Consider the following 21654-nt stretch of genomic DNA (forward strand, 5'->3'; position numbering starts at 1 on the left):
CTTACGTAAAAGAAGTAAAATGTTACAGATAAAGTTGAAACATTCTGTGACATTCACAGACAATCCTATTCCCTTCCTTCTCTCCCCAGAGCTGAGCACTGCCACTAATTTGTTATTCCTATCAGTAATTTTGTATATTTTCACAGGCATACATATATATGTCTGTGAACAACACATAGTATTGAAAGGGAGCAGGACCCTGTGGTCCTTGTCTCCCATGGCCTGAGCCTGCCTTCTGTCTGTGGAAAAACTTTAGCCAAAGGATAAGTTCAACTGGAGACGTGAGAAAATGCAGAAACAAAGGAAAACAGTCAAAGGAGACCAAATAATAAATGTTTAGTCAGTAAGCAAAGTCAAGGACTTTTAGTTCCTCCTCAAGGGCTAGAGATCATAATGTGAGCCATATCCTGTGAGCTGTCTTGTAGATACTGATACCCTCGCCAGGTGGAAGAAGTGAACTACATGAAGACTAGACTGTAGCCATGACCTAAGCTGCCACAATTCCAAGAACTGGCCTCAAAGAAATGGAAACAAACCGACCCTGGAACTGAAGATTAATTGTACATAAAACAATCAAGATGACGCTGGTCAGACCACCAATGACCAACTTCAAGATGACTGTCAGAGGACTTCCCTGGTGGCACATTGGTTAAGAATCCACCTGCCAATGCAGGGGACACGGGTTCGAGCCTTGGTCTGGGAAGATCTCACATGCTGTGAAGCAACTAAGCCTGTGTGCCACAACTACTGAGCCTGTGCTCTAGAGCCCACGAGCTACAACTACTAAGCCCACGTGCTGCAACTACTGAAGCCCATGTGCCTAGAGCCTGTGCTCCACAACAAGAGAAGCCACCGCAATGAGAAGCCCGTGCACCACAATGAAGAGTAGCCCCCGCTCGCTGTAACTAGAGAAAGCCCACATGCAGCTACGAAGACCCAACGCAGCCAAAAATAAATAAAAATTTAAATTTACAAATTTAGTAAAAAAAAAAAAGCCTCTATGAGGTGATGGATTTTTTTTTCTGGCTTGTGGGATCTTTGTTCCATGACCAGGGATTGAACCGAGGCCTCAGCAGTGAGAGCATGGAGTCCTAACCACTGTATTGCCAGGGAAGCCCCTAGGTGATGGATTTAGCTAAACTCATCGTGGTCATCATCTCACAATATGTGTAAGTCAGGTCATCATGCTGTTCCCCTAAAACTTAGTGTTGTGTGTGTCAATTACATTTCAAAAAACAAACTGAAAGAAAAAAATAAATAAAGCACTTCTCTACATGCAAAGCAAAAAAAAAAAAAAAAAAACTCAAAATGAAAACCTCAGTGTTCTGATTTCCAAACAATTTCCCTCCCTGTTTTTTGTTTTTTTTATAAATTTATTTATTTATTTGTTTTGGCTATGTTGGGTCTTCGTTGCCGCGCACCAGCTTTCTCTAGTTGCAGCGAGCGGGGGCTACTCCTCACTGCGGTGGCTTCTCTTGTTGCAGAGCACAGGCTCTAGGTGCACGGGCTTCAGTAGTTGTGGCACACAGCCTCAGTAATTGTGGCACACAGGCTCAGTAGTTGTGGCTCGCTGGCTCTAGAGCGAAGGCTCAGTAGTTGTGGCACACGGGCTGTAGAGCTCAGGCTCAGTAGTTATGGCGCACGGGCTTAGTTGCTCCACAGCATTTGGGATCTTTCCGGACCAGGGCTCGAACCCGTGTCTCCTGCATTGGCAGGCGGATTCTTAACCACCCTGCCACCAGGGAAGTCCGGAGTGAAGTCTTTTCTTAACATTTCTGACCTGGATGATTTCTGAAGGTGTGGACTGTGACCTTAGCAGAGGACAGAGTTACCCAATCTTCTACAGCTCAGGGAGAAGGGCAGGTGGTACGTGAACAGGACATGCCACTGCCACGTGCACAGGGTGTGTTCCTCTGGGCAGGTTCTGACCAGGTCGGCCCTGTGTGCTCACATTCGGAGCACACACTGAGACACAGCCGGCTTTGTGGGGGTGAACCCCGCCCACCTCCCTCTCCCGAGAGAGCTGTGACTGCCCAGCCGGGAGTCACCAGAACAGAATGTCCCCGTCGTGTGAATGGGTATTGTTCTCAGAAAGGGAGCCCGCAAGTCAATTGTTCAGAGTTGGGAGGCATTTCCCCAGATAAACAAGGGTACGTGTAAGCTTCACTATTCGGGACAGGCCCAAAGAACTGCTTGCTCCCTGCAGTCAAGGCTGGGCCGATGGTAGCTGAATCCCTGCCCGGAGTAGAGACGTGCTGCTCAGAAAATGCCTTCCAACTTGTACCCTCTGTGACTGGGGAGCAGGGGCCTCCCCAGTTCTTGGCCCTCGATGTGGCTGCCATGGCCTGGGGTGCAGGCCAGCGAGGAGAAATAGCTGGACCCTGCGGAGGGCGGAGTAAAGCCCTGGGTCCTGGTCCACGTCTTCTGGAGGCCCATGTATGGGCCTGCTTCCCTTCTGCTTCTGGTCAAGGTTCCTCTGTCCTTCTGAAGTTCCCTAAGGTCTGGAAACATTGGGAAACAGACTTTAAAAATGGCTTCCTTCAGAGGAGCACAGTGGTCACTTCTCAGGAAAGACCAAGGTTGACCCAGGGAAGAACGGTGGATTTCTAAGTATACGAAAGGCCAAAAAAATCCAGGTTAGAGTCCTTGCATTTGTGGCTGGCTTTGATCAAGGGATGATTCTGAAGATCTTATGTGTCATAATCACGTGCTTTTTAAAAAATCATGTTTCCTTTGACCTTTCTTGCCTTGATACAAGTTCGATGTACCAATACCTCAATCTCTAAAGAGACTTTACGTTTTACAAAAGGCTTTCACCTCCTTTATCTTATTTGAGGGAAAGATATTATTACCCCTGTTTTACTGCTAAGGAAACTGCCCGAGATCGCTTAGCTGGGAAGCCGGGCCCTCTGCACCAATTCCAAGCCCTTGCTGGTGTTAATTCCCGAAGGGAGACAGGACCCACAGTCCTGTAGCGGAAACAAGTCTCCAGGGAATATCTGGTTTTCTCCGTGTCTCCGGACTCTTCCAAATTACCCCAAACATCTAAATATCCCTTATTTTCTTAAACTTCTCTAGGGAATGAAATCTATAACGCTCGCTTACCTGTCCTGGTGACAAATAGCCTCTCTCTGATTAGAAAGATATCCTTTATTTCCACCTTGGTTCTTTTTGTTACCAAAAAAATCTGTTAGGCCGAGAGCGCGTTGTGTTTTTTTTTTTTTTCTACTTTGTTGGGAACATACAGTAAGGGGCTTAGAAAACAAGCCTGGGACTACTGGGTCCGTCCACAGCAGACCTGAAATGACAGCTAACGCAAGAGTGTGATCGGGTATGTGGTCCAGAGCACTTGCCCATCTTCTGTTGCAGCCGAGCCTTACCGAGCCCCTGAGGGGCAGGTGGCACTGGATCAGCTAAAGCCTGGCAGCCTGGTGCTGCGTCCGGGGCTCTTGCACAAGCCGACGGCAGAGCCAGAGCGGAGTTCTGGTCTCTGACTCGGATCAAGGAGCAAGTGTTTGTGCCCGTCACAAGGGCGCCCGGCTTGATAGCTTAACAAAGTTCTTATCTGGGTGAACTTTCAATTCGTGCCCAAGTCCAAACTCAGGACTCTGGAGGCGGAAGCAGAGGTGACCCTGGGGACTCTCCTCAGCGAGAACACAAAGCCCCGTTGGCTTCTGCCGGCGGGTCCCAGGACAGTGGCTGGCAGAGGGTGCGCGGTGGCCGGCTCTGCCCTGAGCAGACCTGCGTGGGAAGCGGCAGCAGCAAAGGCTCCTCTTGGGCTGTTGTCCACGTGGTCTGGGACGGTCTGAGCACAGGGCCGCTCCGGGGCACGCTGTGTCCTGTGCGTCTCTCCAAAGCCAGAGGAGACCGGCCAAGACACAGCCAAGCTCAGGGCTCAGGTCTGCCTCCAAAAGACGCTATCCTCATCTGGTCAGACAATGTGGTCCATGGACCACAGCAGAGATTAGAAACACGTCCAGGAAGTTACGTCCACACATCTTACTACGGAGGAGAGTCTGGGGACAGACTCTACTGATGTTAGACTTTTGGGGAGACGCTAATTCAGGACGGCCCACCGTCCCCTAGTCCAGGGTCAATCTCGAGGATGTAGACGCTGACCTCTAGCAGCCTGATGCCCTGCGCATGCTACCTCTAAACCCAGGTCCTCTGCAAACAGCCATCTCACTTGTGTGCAAGGCTTGGTCAGACCTAATAACCTGTCAGCAAGTGTCAAACTAGCCACAGAGCAGAACCGCCCAAGGCATCTTTTGAAAACACAGATTCCCAGACCTGACCTCAGATTCACTCAATCAGCGTCTCCAGGTCTGGGTCCTGGAAGTCTGAATTCTTATTTTTTATTTTATTTTATTATTTTTTCGGCCACACCGCGCGGCATGCAGGATCCTAGTTCCCTGTGCGGGGATGGAACCTGCGCCCCCTGCAGTGGAAGCATGGAGTCCTAACCACTGGACGGCCAGGGAAGTCCCATGAATTCTTTTTTTTTTTTTAATATTTACTTATTTATTTGGTTGCGCTGCGGCAGGCGGGCTCTTTAGTTGTGGCATGCATGCGGGATCCTAGTTCCCTGAGCAGGGATCGAACCTGGGCCCCCTGCGTTGGGAGCGCAGAGTCTTAACCACTGGACCACCAGGGAAGTCCCATGGATTCTTAAATCTCCCCAGATTTTAACAGCCAGATGGAGGGCAAGCTCGGGCCCTGCAATTGCCCAAGCTCCACTCAACGTCCAGTTCGAGCTTCCTCTCCTGGGATCCATGGACAGCATCTTGCTTGCTCCTGGGCTCCCTTCTCTCCAAACAGATAGGGGATGGGCGCCCAGAAGTGCAGGTGAGGCTCCGAGTCTGCAGCAGGAGCTGCCCTTCCTGCTCTTACCCCCGTGGTGGACACAGCCCAGGAAGCGCTCGCACTTGGACACCCTCCACCCCACCCCCATGCCGCAGCCCCTCGGTCCAGCGCAGCAGGCGATTCCCAAGGTGTCCCGGTCCTACTCGGCCGCCAGCACCTCTGAGCCCAAGAGTGGACTGACCAGAAGGGGGAGGGCTCCCTGGGGCTGAACATATGCACGTAATTCGGAAGTATTTTAGGGTGTTTTAGGGTATTTTAGTATTTTAGGGTGTCTCCTTCTCTGTGGTAGAAGGTACTTACCTGTGATGGAGAGGTGGGTCCTGGCGTGGAACCCGGGACCTTCCTGGGGGAGCAGCTTAGAAGAGGGATTTCCAGAACTCAGCTCACGGCCTGGTCTGCTGACGTCACACACTCTCAGGGCCCTTCTGAATTCTGAAGAGCACCATTATTCCAAACCTCAGACTCATCAGCCCCGGGAAAGGCAATGGGGGTTGTGTAAATCCAGGGAAGTGCCCAGTGGAGACCGCCTGTCCTCCATCTCTGCTGGGGGCCTCGGGCCCCTCCTGAGGGCCGCATGTCCCCACCTCCCTGGGTAGATGCGCTCTGGCCCTGGGGCTGAAGTCCAAGCCCATGTTTGACTTGAGGACCCAGGGGATGTGTGACCTCGTCCCCCCTCCAGCCGATTCCACTCTTGTCGTCTGCGCTCAGATCTACAGCCTTCCCACGACCATCCCCGCGGCTCAGGCCTCTCCCACCGAGAGGCCATCGTACCGCTCCCGCCCAGGGCCTCCTCCACGGGCCGCGGTCTCGCCTCGCCTGACGGCTGAAGTCCTTCTACTGTGTTAGTTACAGCACCAGAACAAATTAAAAATTTCAGAGAATCAAAAACAAAAAACCCAAAAACGAAACAACAACAACTGCCTTATGTAAAACGAACCCACCGTGAGGCAGCTCTGTAATTCACACGCAAGGCGAGTGACCTAGTCAGTTCCGCTGTCCTGGGCACACAGCAAGCGCCAAGCTCAGCGCCCACCATCCGTCTTGGCTTCAACATGTCTTTCAACACCCTCTCCTCCCTCTGTGCAGATTCTCTGTGTCCTCAGCTCTGCACTCCCTGTTCCCTTCCCTTAGATTCAGGATGGCCAAGTTCCCTCGGCCATGTGCCTCTATCAGAAGAAATTTCCCTACTCACCCTTCTCATTCAAAATTCTTGGTAGCGGGACCTCCCTGGTGGTCCAGTGGGTAAGACTCTGTGCTCCCAATGCAGGGGGTCCGGGTTCCGTCTCTGGTCGGGGAACTAGATCCTGCATGCCGCAACTAAGAGTCCGCACGCTGAAACTATCAGCGCTCGTGCCACAACTAAGGCCCAGCGCGGCCAAAATAAAAATAGATAAGTAAAATATGCATATATATTTAAAAATTCATGGTGGCAAGATGGGGAAGATTATTGTACACACCTGAGTCTCAGAAGGAAACGGGCACCTCTTACTGCAGGTGACTACATCCTGTGATCACCCAGAAATCCACTGAGGAACCGGAAGGGCCTCTGGAGTTGTTCGGCATCAATTAGCAGCTGTGTGAGTCCGAGGATGTTACTTGACCTCTCTGAGTCATAGTCTTCCCATCTGCAACATGTGGATAATAACACAGACCCTGCAGAGGTACTGAGAGAATTACCCATAATATATGCAGAGCAGCTGGTACAGTCAGCCAGCCCTCTGAATGGTAGCTATAGTTACTCCCCACCTCTGCAATGATGACCTTCAAGCAAGCAGGGTATTCGGCTGCCTGGAAACTACTTAGGGGCAGGGGATCCGCCGTGGCTGACACACGCCACTTCCCAGCCCGAGCTCCATTGCTGTCACGGACGTCTCAGTGGCCCATCCCAGCCAGACTAGGCACTCCCCTCATCTTCCTTGCACACTCAATCTTTAAAAAATTAGTGGGCTTCCCTGGTGGTGCAGTGGATGGGGGTCCGCCTGCCAATGCAGGGGACGCGGGTTCGTGCCCCGGTCCGGGAGGATCCCACATGCCGCGGAGCGGCTGGACCCGTGAGCTATGGCCGCTGAGCCTGCGCATCCGGAGCCTGTGCGCCGCGACGGGAGAGGCCACAGCAGTGAGAGGCCCGCGTACCGCAAAAAAAAAAATTAGTAAAATATGGGAATTCCTTGGTGGTCCAGTGGTTAGGACTCTGAGTTCTCACTGCCGAGGGCCCGGGTCCGATCCCTGGTTGGGTAACTAAGATCCCACAGGCCATGCGGCGTGGTCAAAAAAAAAAAAATTAGTAAAATTACACTGACCTAATTCTTCCCAAATTCGTCCAAACGAAACATGTAAAACTCAGCCGAGCTGCTGTCCAGAGTCTGTTTCTGGCATCAACCCGCAAAGACCCCACGCCCAGCTTTTGAGCTGAGGTGCGAGCCACAGACGCTGGGCTGGAGCTGGGGAAACAGCGACACTGTGTGGCCAGGACGAAGGCGAGCCCAGCGCAGAGTGGGCGCTGGGGACCTGGCCCTGGCTCAGGGAGAGGAGAGGCCCTGACAGTCAGAAAATAGAAAGAGGAGGGAACACAGCACCTTACACGTGCGAGTAGACCCACTTCCTACTCAATGCTCCTCCCGTCCCCAGCCTCAGACTAGAAGGCAGGGCAGTGCACGCTCTCAGATCGGAAGGGACAAAAGCAGGCTGCCCGCAGGGCATTTGTAACGTTTCCAGTGTTTGCTGCCTTTGCTCCTGGGAGCCGAGGGAGATTTACAGAAACATCGGGCCATCTTCCTCCCTCTCAGATATTTCCTTTTGGTGAGGACTCAGACCTTGCAGAACTGAGGAAAGTGTGAAGGAAGCAGCTGGTGCTGTAGAGTTATTACTGTCAAAGGGAAGTATCTTTATTTTTTGTTGTTTGTTTAATTTCTTTGTCTTTAAAAAGTTTTTTTGTCTTCTTTTTCAAAGGGCAGTATCTTTATAATTGTTTTTTGGTTTGTTTGGGGGGGGGGTTGGCCACAAGGCATGCAGGATCTGATCCCCAACCAGGGCTCGAACCTTTGTCCCCTACATTGGCAGGCAGATTCTTAACCGCTGTGCCACCAGGGAAGCCCTCAGATCAATTTATGTCACTTGGAACTTTTTTTTTTTTTTTTTTTTTTTTTTTGCGGTACGCGGGCCTCTCACTGCTGTGGCCTCTCCCGATGCGGAGCACAGGCTCCGGACGCGCAGGCTCAGCGGCCACGGCTCACGGGTCCAGCCGCTCCGCGGCACGTGGGATCTTCCCGGACCGGGGCACGAACCCGCGTCCCCTGCACCGGCAGGTGGACCCCCATCCACTGCGCCACCAGGGAAGCCCATCACTTGGAACTTTGAGAAAACAAACTACACTGTTCCCTCATCTGTTGAGTGAGAATCATCATTCCTCCAGCAATTATGTATGGAACCGTCTCTCTGCAAGGTACTATTTGAGATTCTGGGAGACAGAGCTGGGAACAAAAGAGATTTTTTTAAAAGTCCTTCCTTTATGAAACTTCCCTTCTACTAAAAAGGTCTCTGGAAAACCAGTAAATCTAAGGGAGACGACAACGTCAAATCAGAGACTAGCCAAAGGGCTGGTTGACCCAACAGACAGAGCACAGCCCCCAGTCCTAGAACGCATGCTAGAGGGCCAGGCCCCTTGAAACAGTCACAGCCCTTTTGGCTTTAAAATAAAATTCGTTTAAAGGATGCAGCTCTCTTTTTTATATATTTTTTAAAAGTATTTATTTATTTAGGCTGCACATATATATGGAATTTAAGGGAAAAAAATGTCATGAAGAACCTAGGGGTAAGACAGGAATAAAAACACAGACCTACTAGAGAATGGACTTGAGGATATGGGGAGGGGGAAGGGGAAGCTGTGACAAAGTGAGAGAGTGGCGTGGACATATATACACTACCAAACGTAAGGTAGATAGCTAGTGGGAAGCAGCCGCATGGCACAGGGAGATCAGCTCGGTGCTTTGTGACCACCTAGAGGGGTGGGATAGGGAGGGTGCGAGGGAGATGCAAGAGGGAGGAGATATGGGAACATATGTATATGTATAGCTGATTCACTTTGTTATAAAGCAGAAACTAACACACCATTGTAAAGCAATTATACTCCAATAAAGATGTAAAAAAAAAGTATTTATCTATTTAGGCTGCATCAGGTCTTCATTGCAGCACACAGGATCTTTCTTTTAGTTGCAGCACACAGGCTTCTTAGTTGTGGCATGTGGGATCTAGTTCCCTGACCAGGGATCGAACCTGGGCCCTGTGCCTTGGGAAAGCAGAGTCTTACCCACTGTGCCACCAGGGAAGCCCCTAGAGAGGGCCACTTTCTATAGTTGCCTTTTCTTTTGCATCTTGGAGCAGCTGCTGCAGCCCCTTCTGATGCTTGCTGACGGGGCCCACACTCGGGCCAGCTCGCTCTGTACTGCAGTTTCCTATCTGCTTTGGCCGTGGAAGCTTTAAGCCTATTTCCAATTATCCTGGGGAGCAGTAGAAATACACGTAAGTGACAAGTTAAATTTGCAGATCATTTAAAAACCTAATCTCAGCCACCTCTTCTCCCACTCTGTTATTTATGAAAACTACTCAGGAAGCCCCCGTTAACTGATTTGGTTCTATCTTCTGTTGCCGCCTCGGGCAGAGCTGCAAATGGACAGAGTGAAGAGCAAAGGGCAGGCGGCAGGGGAGGAAGCAGAGCGTGGACAATCTACGTGAAAATCCACTCTGTGAAGGCTCTTCCAAGCACCGAACATCTGACCTCATACCTGGGCCAAACCTTCTTACTTAGGGGCAAATTACCTGGCATTCTTATGTAAAATCAGGAATTAAAGCACCTTTCCTTATTGTTTGGGTATAACTACAGTGCAGATTCTTACATAACAAAGGACTCACAATAATACTTAGCAACCACGGCTGTGGGGGGGTCCTTCTCAGCCCCCCAGGCTTCTTCCAGAGACGTGAAGCTTGTCCTCCCAACCAGAGGGCAGGGGTTTCCAATAACGACAGACAATCCATGTTCTGCAGCGTCTCAGCCAGAAGTGGTGACAGTTACTTTTATTTTATTTTTTTTGCATATTCCATGTCTCCAGTGCCTCTCTAACTCCCCTCCAAAATTAATGAAAGCGTTCATTCCTGTGTACACGGTGGGCATGGGCGTGTACAAGCGCACGCACACGCACACATACCCCATGCACGCGCACGCACACATGAGGTCCCAAAATACATGTGACCAGGGTCAGTGGGGGTCTGGCAATGCATCAGAGCCTGTTTTAAGATGGAAATGAGGACTTTTCCCACCTTCTTGGGACAGTGCGGCTCTCCTCCCAAGAAATGGGCTTCTTTCTTGATAAATCACTGGATCTGTAAGATCGTTGTCTCGTGGAGAAATTTCAACCACAGACGTCTTGTTATGGGCCCAGAGCTCCAAGGATAACAAAGCTTAAACAAATATATATATATATATATTTTTTTTTTTTGGCCACGCGGCATACAAGATCCTAGTTCCCCGACCAGGTATTGAACCCATGCCCGCTACAGTGGAAGTGCAGAGTCCTAACCACTGGACCACCAGGGAAGTCCCTAAAGTAATAATGATTTAAGGGAAGAAGCAGGGCAGAATTTCAGAGGAAATAACCAACTTGGAGATTTAATACAAGTAGCAAGTTTTGTTTCTCAGCTCAAAGGATGGAGCGTGGATGACAACGAAATGTATTCTCCAAAGTAGGACTTCGAATTCAGTTCCTGAGACTCTGGTCACAAAGCCTTTGTGAGTGGAGGGCTGGCCTCATCTTGACCCCAGCTGTGGCTGTCTTCCCACCCTCCCATCTACTTTTAGTGGAGGCAGTCGGGCCTGCCTTTCTCTGAATTTCATCTTGAAGACAAGGTGAATGCCCGCAGACAGAGCTAAGTAAATAACACCTTATTATATTCATAGTGGATCTGTAGGCTTCCCCCAGTCCCGGGTGGAAGATCCCAGGGCAGATCGGTTCTTTCCCCTCTCATCAGAAAGGCTCCCTGGGGAATTCCCCGGCAGTCCAGTGGTTAGGACTCGGCGCTTTCACTGCCAGGGCCCGGGTTCAACCCCTGGTCAGGGAACTAAGATCCCACAAGCTGCTGTGACACTGCCAAAAAGAAAAAAAAGAAAAAAAGAAAGGCTCCCTGGGACGGCTGCTTGGTCCAGGCATCTCATTAATTCAATTAGGCTACAGGTTAATACCTTTCAGGTGCCAGGGAATTCTGCAGTGTTGCCAAGAGCACCAGGCTGGGAATTAGGGCCCCGCTGCCTGTCTCCCCGTGGGTCCTGGGCTAGCTCTCAACGCCTGTAGGTCCAGTAGAGTCTCTGCACCACCAGCGCAGGTTCCCTTTGGTCCTTGATGAGGGTGTGGACAGTGGTCCTAGCTCCACCCACCCCAGATCAAGTGAATAAACATTTCTGGCATTGCAGGTCTAGGACGCCGCATTCTCACAGCACACTAAGGTTTAGGACCTGCTCATGGTTTGGAGGTCCTCATCTGGACACACAGGAGCTGGGGGTCTGACTGCCACACTCTCTGCTCAAACAGTCTACGGTTCTGAGCAGAAGCTTTTTTTTTTTTTTGCTTTTTTTTTGCTTTGCCGCACAAGCTTGTGGGATCTTAGTTCCCCGACCAGAGATCGAACCCTGGCCCCTAGCAGTGGAAGTGCAGCGTCCTAACCACTGGACCGCCGGGGAGGTCCCCAGAAGCTCAGTCGTCTAGGGCAGCCTCCATATTCTCCACCCACTTCCCACTGTCTCACTGGCCACGCCACAGGCAGCTGCGAATTCACCAGGATCCCACAAGCGTGTGACAATAAGTCTAACTTCATCCCAACCCGTTTTGAAAATTAAATAATCCCGAGACCTGGTTGTCAGCGGCTGCAACAACCACGTGGGTGTTTGAACATACAATCTGCTCCGCAGTTGGAAGGAAAACAGTGGGTATTCGCCCATTCCCGGGCCAGGACTCTGCAGGAATAAGCTCGGCGTGACAGGGGTGAGCCATCTCCCTTTGTGAACACGGGGCCACTTTTGGGGATTGTGGGCAAGTCACTCCCAACCAACTTTCTGAAGTGTTTGAGGATGAACTGGGTCTCAGCTCTTAAACACTTTGAGCACCTGATACAAGGTCACTCTCGGGGTCTGCGGACCCGTGATGTAGGCAAGGGCAATGAAGCCAGCCAGTGTTTCAAAACCCTGACGGTCACAGTTGATTTGGGTGACTGGTTGGTTTATTTGGTTAAATGCCAGCGATTGAAGCCAAGGACACGCTTTTGATCTTTTGTAGGCCAGGTGGTTTAAACACTTTCTCTCATGGACCATTCCTCTTGAAAATGTCGACCAATCTGAGTAACCGCGCGAGGAACAGTTGCAGGGAACACAGTCCCACGTCGGACGTTCCTCGGTGTCGGGTCAGGAGGTTCTTCTTTAGGTACTAAAGACACAGCAGGATATGGGACCCTGGACACCCTCGGGCAGAATCTCATTTACACTGTTCTGCAGCATCATTTGCTCATTATAACCAAGTTAATCCCGTAATCCCATCACTTCCCCGGAAACAAACTTTTCTTACATAAAACTGGTGTCTTTTGTGGCTTCTGGCTCGCTGGACAGCCTGTCTCAGTGTCTCTCCCAGAAACCCCCGCCTTTTCTAGGGTGCCTGAGCTCTGCCTTATTCTCTCCTGTCCCAAAACTGAAGTTCTGGCCCCAAAACCGCACATGGCAACACGGAGGAGCCAGCAGAGGGCATCCCCAACGCCTGTGGTCACCAAGAGCCCAGGAAGACTGGTGGGAGGTACAATGCGGAAGATGGGAAGAGGAGGTAAATGTGAGGTTTAACCCTAACTCTCTGAATTCTGTTCAGAGCAGAGATGTTAACGGCCATCATTTAACTCTGTGTTGCCCTTGCGGAGAAGGCGTGCACGCACGCGTCACCTTATGAATTCTCATGATGTCCCCCTGTCCCTGCAACACCAGACTAGGGCTCTGAAACGTCTCCATTCTCTCGCCCTCTTCCGTGTGTGCACCGTGTAGCAGGGTTCCAAGGATCAGATCGAAAATAAAAGGACCCATGAAACATAACCGTGTGTCCAAGTAAGGAAAGAGACACTTCAGTGGAGGGTGTTTAATGTCAGAGGGAAACTACATCTGGGGCAAAGGTGAAGAGCCCGCAACAGGCCGGCCGAGCATGGCCGCACCTGCCCCAGCTTCCCGCAACGGGGAGGGCCGGCAGAAGCATCAGAGCGTCCGCTCCCTGCGCGGGAGCACGGTGCCACCCGCCCTCGCCAGTCACCACCTGGCTTTCTGCAGCTCGGGCACAGAGTCCATGTCTTTCCTGACACATCAGGTCAAACGACCCCTCCCTCCTGGTGCAGGTGCCAGTGAATCGCAGAGGAAAAGTAATTCTCGCTGGAAAGGCAGGCCCCGGAATCTGGGGAGGAGCTGTCCCTCTGTGGTCCCCAGAGACGGCGTGGGGCCTGTCCTCTTTCCTGTAACTGTGGATTCTGCAAGTACGCACACAGACGAAAGTGCAAGGAGGCACTGGGCCTCTCATGGAACCAGTCGGTGTTCTGGACGAGACCCAGAAGATTCCAGGCGTGAGGCTGGGTTCCCGTCACTCCACGGGGCCGCCTGGCCCAGAGGCCAGGGTCGCAGGGCAGTCACCCACCCAGCAAAGACTCCAGACATCACCAAGTTCCCCCTCCAAGCACCACCTCTGTCCTCAAGGCCGCGGTGGGTAGACAGGGAACATTCCCAAGTCCCTACCTCTTGAGAGCCCCCACCAGAGGCGGGGACAGAGCCCTTTTCCCACCCACTGGGATCAGAGAACCAGCAAAATCCAACCCTCCAAGATTTCCAGCGCCTCTTAAATAGGCTTTTCCTTCCGTTTTCTTCCTTCAATTATTTACCATCCATCCTTTTCTTTATACAAATATAAAATAGATTTATATAGATTTATATCCTATAGACTCTGTGCAGCAGCGCGGAGGAGCACAGGAGAGCGGCCCTGTCTACTTGCAGACGAACTGGTCCACGACCTGCGTGCACTTCTTGCAGCGGACGAAGCAGCACCAGTGGAACTTGCAGTGGCAGCGCTCGGTCTGCACGCTCTTGAACTGGTCGTAGCCGCGGCCGCAGCACATGAGCGCGCAGCCGTCCAGGCCCTCGGACGTCTTGTTGCACAGGCGGCCCTGCGTGCCCAGCGAGCCCGTGCTCTGGTCGCGCAGGCAGTAGTCCGGGCTGGGGTCCACGTAGACCAGGTCCTCGGGGGTGGGCTGCTTGAAGCGGCTGTTGACCAGCTCCAGCTTGCCCCGGCGGGTGATGCGCATGGCAGCTGCGCTATCGTACTTCTCCTTCAGCTGGTCCCCCACCTTGCGGAACTCCGCCAGCTGCAGCCAGCAGGTCTTGAGGCTGCAGGACCCCGAGACGCCGTGGCATTTGCAGGCCACGTCTGCCGTCTTATACACAGCCTGCGGGGAGAGGGGCAGGAGAGAGAAGGGGGTGAGAAGGAACATCCCTGACGGAAGATGCCCAGAGGCTGGCTAGGGCGAGTGCAGGAGAGGGCCGGCAGGGTGCGTGTGCGGAGGGCCGCTTTTGAAAGTGGATAAAAGCAACAGCACACAGAAAACTTCTGGGGAGGTGACGGCCGTGTCTGAGCCACTACCAGGATGGTACACGTGCCCTTTTTGTTACCCATTTATTATCACCTGAAATTTGTCACAAGAAATGTGTCATCGTTATCAGCAGGAAAAAAAAAAAAAAGGCTATTTCTATCTTGATCAAAGTCTCAAACAAATAAAAACCAACAACATGAGTCTAGCTTTTACACGATGTGGAGCCCAGTCCAGAAAAAAGAATCAGCCGCACCGGGAGCCTGTAACAGAGACCGCTGGCACGGCCCTGGCTCGCCGAAAGCTATCCACAATCTTGTCAAGTCCCCTAAGAATTCAACGGTCCCTTTTTCTACATTAACAGTTGGTCACTAGCTCTACAGAGTCATTGGAGCCTCACCATAAACCAGCACGTTGTGACAAGACACCCCCTGGGAGTGGCTGTGATGCAGGGGAGGGGCAGCCCCTCTGCGATGGGAGAGCAGACCGGTGGGTCCATCTCAGGGCGGATGTCTTGGAAAACAAATCCACCCAGAAGTCACTGAACCACAAAAATGGGAGGGGACCTGAACGTGGGCTACCCCAAATCCAAATGGAAAAGCAAGAGCAGACCAGAAAGCTGCTTACAAAGTGCCTTTCAGCGAAAGCATACGGATGCATTGTGTCAACTAGCCCTGGCAGCCGGCCCAGAAGTGCAGATGGCAGGATAAAGATGCAGGTCCGCTGCCCAACATTTTCTTCTGCCACAGCTATTGTCACCGACGCAGGCAGGACTCATTTGTCAAGGGTTTCTCTCGGCTTTCTTTTCAAGAGTCCCCAGATTGTGTCTTTATTCAGCACTGCGGCTGGGACCGCTGCAGGTGCAAGAGACAGCTTCAGCTGCATCAGCTCATATCACTCCTGTCCAAACTCTTCCTGATTTTTTTCTGGTACAGAACTATTCCCACTATTTTCGGGTGGAGAAACTGTCGCTCTACATGAGGCTCAATAAACTGTGCAAGGGCCACCCAGGAAGGGTTGCTCACCAAACTTGGGGCTTAAAAACGGATTAGGGTGGAGAAGTCAGGCAGGCCCCTCCCCAAGGTTAAAGGCACCAGCACTTGGCTGGCAGCTCCAGGCCAAAGGCAGAAAGGAACTGACACCCCATTCCGACAGGGACTTCAAAGACAGGGCCCGCAATCGTCCTCTGGCGCAAATCCCCCGGGTCTGAGCTGGAGCCTAACATTCCTTGGAAATGGTCCTCGGTTGAGAGAGGGATGTCAGGCAGCTGGTGCTGTTAGAAGAAGGAGGAAACATTAAGGGCCTAAAACTGTGTACCCGACACTGAGTGACTGGGGGTGAGGGGTGGATAAGCATCTCCACGGGGAGATTTGGGAGGGACAGGAATTTTAGTAAAACAAATCCGGAAGGGAGAGCGTCACTGACCCTCACTATTTAGACGTCCATTCTACCTTCTTCTAGGAAGAAAGACACCGTAGAGACGGTTATGTTTGTATTTTAAATATTTTACTGTTGCTAATATATAGATGTTCCTCTTGCAAGAGAAGGAGGTTGGTAATTTTGGCCCTTGCTGCGAACTGAAAAAGCAAGAGAATGTTTTAAAATTTTCTCTTAGGTCGACATCTCGCCCCCTGGCAGAGCCCCTTGCCTCTCTTCCGCATCTAACGGTGTGACGGAGCTCGGTCACTGGCAGGAATGTCACAAGGACGAGGCAGCTTTCATCTGGAAAATGCTCAGAGGCCCTTGAGTGGCAAGGCAGTATCAACCCACCGCCCCTGGCCTCAGTATTGTAAAACAGGGTCCCTAGAGGCTCTCAAAGGCCAAGAGAAATTTCTTGCAAAGTATGCCCGAGATTTCCTCTGTGGTCAAGATGTCAGATCCTAGATATCCTACCCTTTAAAAAGATCTGGTTGTAAAATATCGGTCTGGGGCATTTTCCATGCCGGCCGCCTTCCTTCCTGAGGAAGGTTCTGTGTAGGTGTCAGGAGGCGGGAGGTGATCGATGTCGAGGGCTGCTCCTTGGAGGGGGGATAAGACATAGAGAGGGACAGAGACTCCCCACCTGGAGCAGATGGACGCCGGGGAGAGATAAAGGGCTGTGCAGAGGTGAGGAGACTGCAGGGGGCAGACAGACGAAGCGGGGAGGGGGTAGGACAGGCGATGGAAGGCGCAGCCGAGATAAGGGCTGGAAAAAGCAAACAAACAATTAAGGGTGAAGCAATGAGGAGCCAGCAGAAGTGGGGCCGGATGGCTGGGCACCTCCGCATCTGCCCTGGGGCTCCAGGCACGGCTCCGAGCAGAGACAGGAAAGCCTTCCTGAATTTGACCTCTTGCTAGGAGGCCACGGGGACTTTTCCCTGCACTGTCACGTGCAGAGGTCCCAGGGCAGCCCGCTCCTCAGGAGCTGGAGTCAGCAAAGTCTAACACCTCAGCCACGTCCGCAGGTCTCCACTGTGCTTCAGACGCAGAGACTGCCAGCCACGGGGGATGGGAAAGACTGTGGGAGTACGTGGTGTTTGAACTGGGACCTCGAAAAATGGGTAGAATTGGGGCATTCAGGAGATAAAGTGAAGACCCTAACCTTTTTTTTTTTAAATCAGTCTCTCACGGTTAGACTCCCAAAGACTGGCAAACAGAGAGGAAGTCGTGGGAGACTGAGGCAGCTCCACAGATGCCCTCAGAGCAGAAGAGTTCTGGTCTCTCCACCAGGATTTATAGCACAATAGCCACGGATCAGAGCGACGGCCCGAACTCCCGACACGCCGCAGCTGAACACCCATATCTGGCTAAACAGAACTAGCCTCTGGACGTGGGCTCTGCAAGGAAGATGCTGGGCAACGGCCAATTCTAATTTTGACTGGATGTCACGCTAGTGATGGCGCTAGGTTTACACACGGGTACCGTGCTCTGCCAGCACCACAGGATGCTAAGTCATAGGAAAGCATTTCCAATCCCCTTTGTTTGCTATGTGCTCCTATGAAACGAGTTAATTTTTTAAGAAATTAATATATTAACACTTTTTAGAAGTCTATCCATATCCTGTTACTGAGTCACCAATGAACCAACATTAAATTTCTGAATTTACTTCTCCAGAAACTGCTGTTCCTGTTTTGTCGTTGGCTCATTGGCCTCACTAAGTACCTTGCTGGGCCCCGAGCCCGGGCTTGACGCAGACCTGAGTGTGGACAGCTCTCCCAGAGAGAGGTCTGTGTGGTTTCCTGAGAGGTCCGTGGCCCCGGCCCTTCGCCAGGAGGGCCTCCCGCCACCCAGCACTCGGGCCTCAGACCTCTGTCCAGGGAGATCTGGACGCACATCCACGGTGGACGCCTGAAGAGTGGAAGACAGCCTCTGGCTGAGCGAGGCCTCCAGTCGGTAGCAGAGGCAGACCCCGTCGGGGCAGACCCTGCTCAGGAGAGAGGAGCAGGCCACGTGCTCAGACACGGGGGCTTCCCGAGCAGGTGCCGGCAGATGAGGCCCGAGCTCTCCAGCACCCGTGCAGGAAGCCCAGAGCCCTGGCCCAGGTGTGCTCTGCACAAACAATAAGCCCAGCTCTCCCCAAACCTACATTTTAGTCTCCACTGCAATGGAGGCTCAGAAGACCCTCACCTCTTACATGAGATTGATGAGACTGGGCCTTCAAAGGATGGGTGCCGTCCACAGTTCCACTTAAGTTAAAGCACCCAGGTGTGTTTGCCGTCAGTACTGAAGTGCTTTCGGACTGGGTCTCGGGATACGCATGACGGCAGCCCTGAAAAGTCAGCTCTGCTTTACCTGAGCCTCTGACAAACCAGAAACCCTAGGCGAGGTCTGCTGGCCTAAACCTCCAATCATCCTAGCTGTTCACACGACACAGGAGGGGCGGTCAAGACGAGAGGTGTCTGGGGTTCTGGTGGTGAGACCGCATCTAAGTCCTACAGGCATGGATGTCCAGTGGAGAAACAGATAAGGCTAAACGAGTGGCAACTGCGTGTGTCTTGTGGGAAATGGAGCCTTTGGAAGTCAAGGATGAGTTCCACAGTGTGGGAATCTAGGTCAGCCTCGTAAGAATCTCTGTGGTCAGACTCAACCCCTTCCTGGACCAGCTGCCATCGCACAGCAGAGCCCAGGAACAGCCGATGGTCTAGTTGTCTGCGGGGGTGGGGTCCTTCATCTGGGTGTGTGTGGGGGCGGGGCCCTCCGTCCAGGTGTGTGTGGCAGGGTCCCCTGTCCAGGTGTGTGTGTGTGGGGCCCTCCGTCCAGGTGTGTGTGTGTGTGGGGCCCCCTGTCCAGGTGTGTGTGTGGGCGGGGCCCCCTGTCCAGGTTGTGTGGGGGCGGGGTCCCCTGTCCAGGTGTGTGTGTGGGGGGCCCTCCGTCCAGGTGTGTGTGGCAGGGTCCCCTGTCCAGGTGTGTGTGTGTGTGGGGCCCTCCGTCCAGGTGTGTGTGTGGCAGGGCCCCCTGTCCAGGGGTGTGTGTGGGCGGGGCCCCCTGTCCAGGTGTGTGTGGTTGGGGCCCTCCGTCCACGTGTGTGTGTGGCAGGGCCCCCTGTCCAGGTGTGCATGTGGGTGGGGCCCCCTGTCCAGGTGTGTGTGTGGGCGGGGCCCGCCGTCCAGGTGTGCGTGGGGCGGGGTCGCTTACCCTCCGGCCGGCCTCGTTGTTCTGCAGGTTCATGAGCACGCGGCCCTGCTCCTCCGAGCCCTTGGCGAAGTTCTTCTCGCGCTCGCGGGCGTCCACGAACTCCTTGGCGAAGCGGTAGCCGTAGTCCACGTTGTCGCCGCAGCCGCCCCACAGCCAGTCCCGGGGCAGGTCCTTGGGCCGCGCGGCCCGGCTGCAGCCGCACGTGGACAGCTCCCCCTCGCGGCAGGCACGGCTGATGGCGTTGACCACCCCGGCCGCGCTCACGGCGTAGGTGAAGGCCGTCTCCCGGCTCCCTGCGGGTGGACAGGAGATGGGTGAGGCCCCCGCCCCCTGCCGCCCCGCCAGCCCGCACCCCGGGAGCGGGCACCTCTCCCTGCCGAGGCCCCCGGGGTGAGAAAGCGCCCTGGACCAGGAACCGAAGTTGACTCGTCTGCCCGTGAGCCCCTTCAGCCCCGGCCTGCACCTCATCCCCTCCGGAGAGGTCGCCCCGGCTGTGCCTTCCTAGGATCCCGGCCAGAGTGGACGGGAGGGGGGCCATGGAGGCACTGGTGGACCAGGTGGGACAGTCGGAACGAGACTGGGCACCAATCATGGGACCCACAGTGCAGCTCTATCCTGGCAAACACCTCTCCTTCACAGGTCTGTTTCTCCCCCTCCACGAGTCACACATCTGTCTTTTTACGCCTGCATTATCTAGCTGGACAGTGGCCGAGACCAGGAGTAGAAATGAACTAGGATGACAGAATCCAGAATCCTCTGGGCCGTTTCCCTCTGTCCCCCGAGGTCCACACTGCCTCCCACCCCGACAGCACTGGGGGACCACCTCCACGGTCACTCAGCACGGTCTTTCCAAACGTCCAGATCATTTCCCGTAAAAAATCCAAACTGTGCGGGCTTCTCTGGTGGCGCAGTAGTTGAGAATCTGCCTTCCAATGCAGGGGACACGGGTTTGAGCCCTGGTCTGGGAGGATCCCACATGACGCAGAGCAGCTGGGCCTGTGAGCCACAACTGCCGAGCCTGCGCGTCTGGAGCCTGTGCTCCGCAACAAGAGAGGCCGCGATAGTGAGAGGCCCGTGCACTGCGATGAAGAGTGGCTCCCACTTGCCACAACTAGAGAAAGCCCGCGCACAGAAACAAAGACCCAATACAGCAAAATCAATTAATTAATTAAAAAAACTCCTATCCCCAACATCTTTAAAAAAAAAAAAAAATCCAGGGCTTCCCTGGTGGCGCAGTGGTTGGGAGTCCGCCTGCCGATGCAGGGGACACGGGTTCGTGCCCCGGTCTGGGAAGATCCCACATGCTGCGGAGCGGCTGGGCCCGTGAGCCATGGCCGCTGGGTCTGTGCGTCCGGGGCCTGTGCTCCGCAGCGGGAGGGGCCACAGTGGTGAGAGGCCCGCGTACCGCCAAAAAAAAAAAAAAAAAAAAAAATGCTGAATTGTACCACACATGAATTACATTCAGTAAAGCTGTTATGAGAAACGATAAATAATACTCGTATGGACTCAGGTATGGAGGGAGGGGAGGCATTCTTAGCAGGGAACTGAGATTCAGTCGTGATCTCAGCGATTAAACCAGGCAGGATCTTCTGCTCCCCACGCGCCCCCTCTTCTGAGCCTCCAAGGTCAGGGGTAGCCGTCCCACGATCCTGTCTTGGCAGGTGGTGAGGAAGGCAGTCTGCAGTCACTGCACCTGGCCCTACTTCTGGATGGTCTAGGCACAACACAGTGAAGTTTGCAACCAGAACAGACAGGGCAAGTCAGTTTTTCTCCAGTAACCAGGGGTCAGGAGAAGCACCAGGGAAAACCAGGTGACGTGGGAAGCGTCACCTGGTTTGATTCAGCCCTCGGGACTGATGTGTGAGCCAGTGTGAACCACAGCCAGAGACAGGATCTGTGGGTCTAGGGAGTTAGACTATGCGAGCTCCCAGGACGGTAAGATGGCCAAGGGGTCTTAGGGAGGAGGGACTGGGCACCCCTTTGAAGGAGTCATGCCTGAGAAGTCTCCCTAAAACAGTTCCTCAACTCCCAACCTGGCATCCAGGGACAAGGAGGAGAGTCTGAAGCCGGGCCCAGATCTACACTCCATCCGCTGTGAGCATCGCTTTTACAACACGCCTTGGAGAATCGGGTTGGGTTCCCAAGGCCACCCACTCCATCTTTTTAAAATGACTCTCATCACCAGAATGTTCTTTCTCTGAGCAAGCTGAAAGATGCCTCCCTATAACTTCCCTTTTCTGGAGCTAATCCCTCTTCCATTTGACAGCCCTTCAGGATTTGAAAACAACGAATATGCCTTTTATGTTTTCTCTTTTCCAAGCTACATATGTCTGATTTCTTCCACCACCGTTCTTTAGCAAACACGCTTTGCAGAGCTGAGTCACCCCTCTCAGAATTGCCTTTTAAAATAACGTTCCTGCAGCTGAGCGTAATCCTGCAGACGTCAGGGCTCTGAGGGTCCAGCCCACCATGTAGTTGGATCCCGGTCTGTCCTGGTGAATCCCCTCGGGATCCCCCGTGGTCACTCTGTCTCCT

The 21654-nt window shown here is 53.1% G+C and overlaps 1 protein-coding gene and 1 non-coding gene across 2 annotated transcripts in view; both read right to left on the bottom strand.

The window, feature by feature from the left end:
- Nucleotides 1-4581: 4581 nt before the first annotated feature.
- On the bottom strand, nucleotides 4582-4654 carry TRNAG-CCC (transfer RNA glycine (anticodon CCC)). The gene has a single exon. It is a non-coding gene; the product is annotated as a tRNA-Gly (tRNA).
- An 8362-nt stretch (nucleotides 4655-13016) lies between these two features.
- The window catches only part of WNT5B (Wnt family member 5B), an 88464-nt gene continuing 79826 nt past the window's right edge, over nucleotides 13017-21654 (bottom strand). The window contains exons 4-5 of the mRNA XM_060026021.1: nucleotides 19120-19412; nucleotides 13017-14364 (exon numbers count right to left, since the gene is read on the bottom strand). Of these exons, the coding sequence (XP_059882004.1) occupies nucleotides 13906-14364; nucleotides 19120-19412 (752 nt within the window). The 3' untranslated portion in view covers nucleotides 13017-13905. The remainder of the gene's footprint in view (nucleotides 14365-19119; nucleotides 19413-21654) is intronic.

Source organism: Delphinus delphis, chromosome 11 (genome assembly GCF_949987515.2).
Source record: "Delphinus delphis chromosome 11, mDelDel1.2, whole genome shotgun sequence".
Lineage (NCBI taxonomy): Eukaryota > Metazoa > Chordata > Mammalia > Artiodactyla > Delphinidae > Delphinus > Delphinus delphis.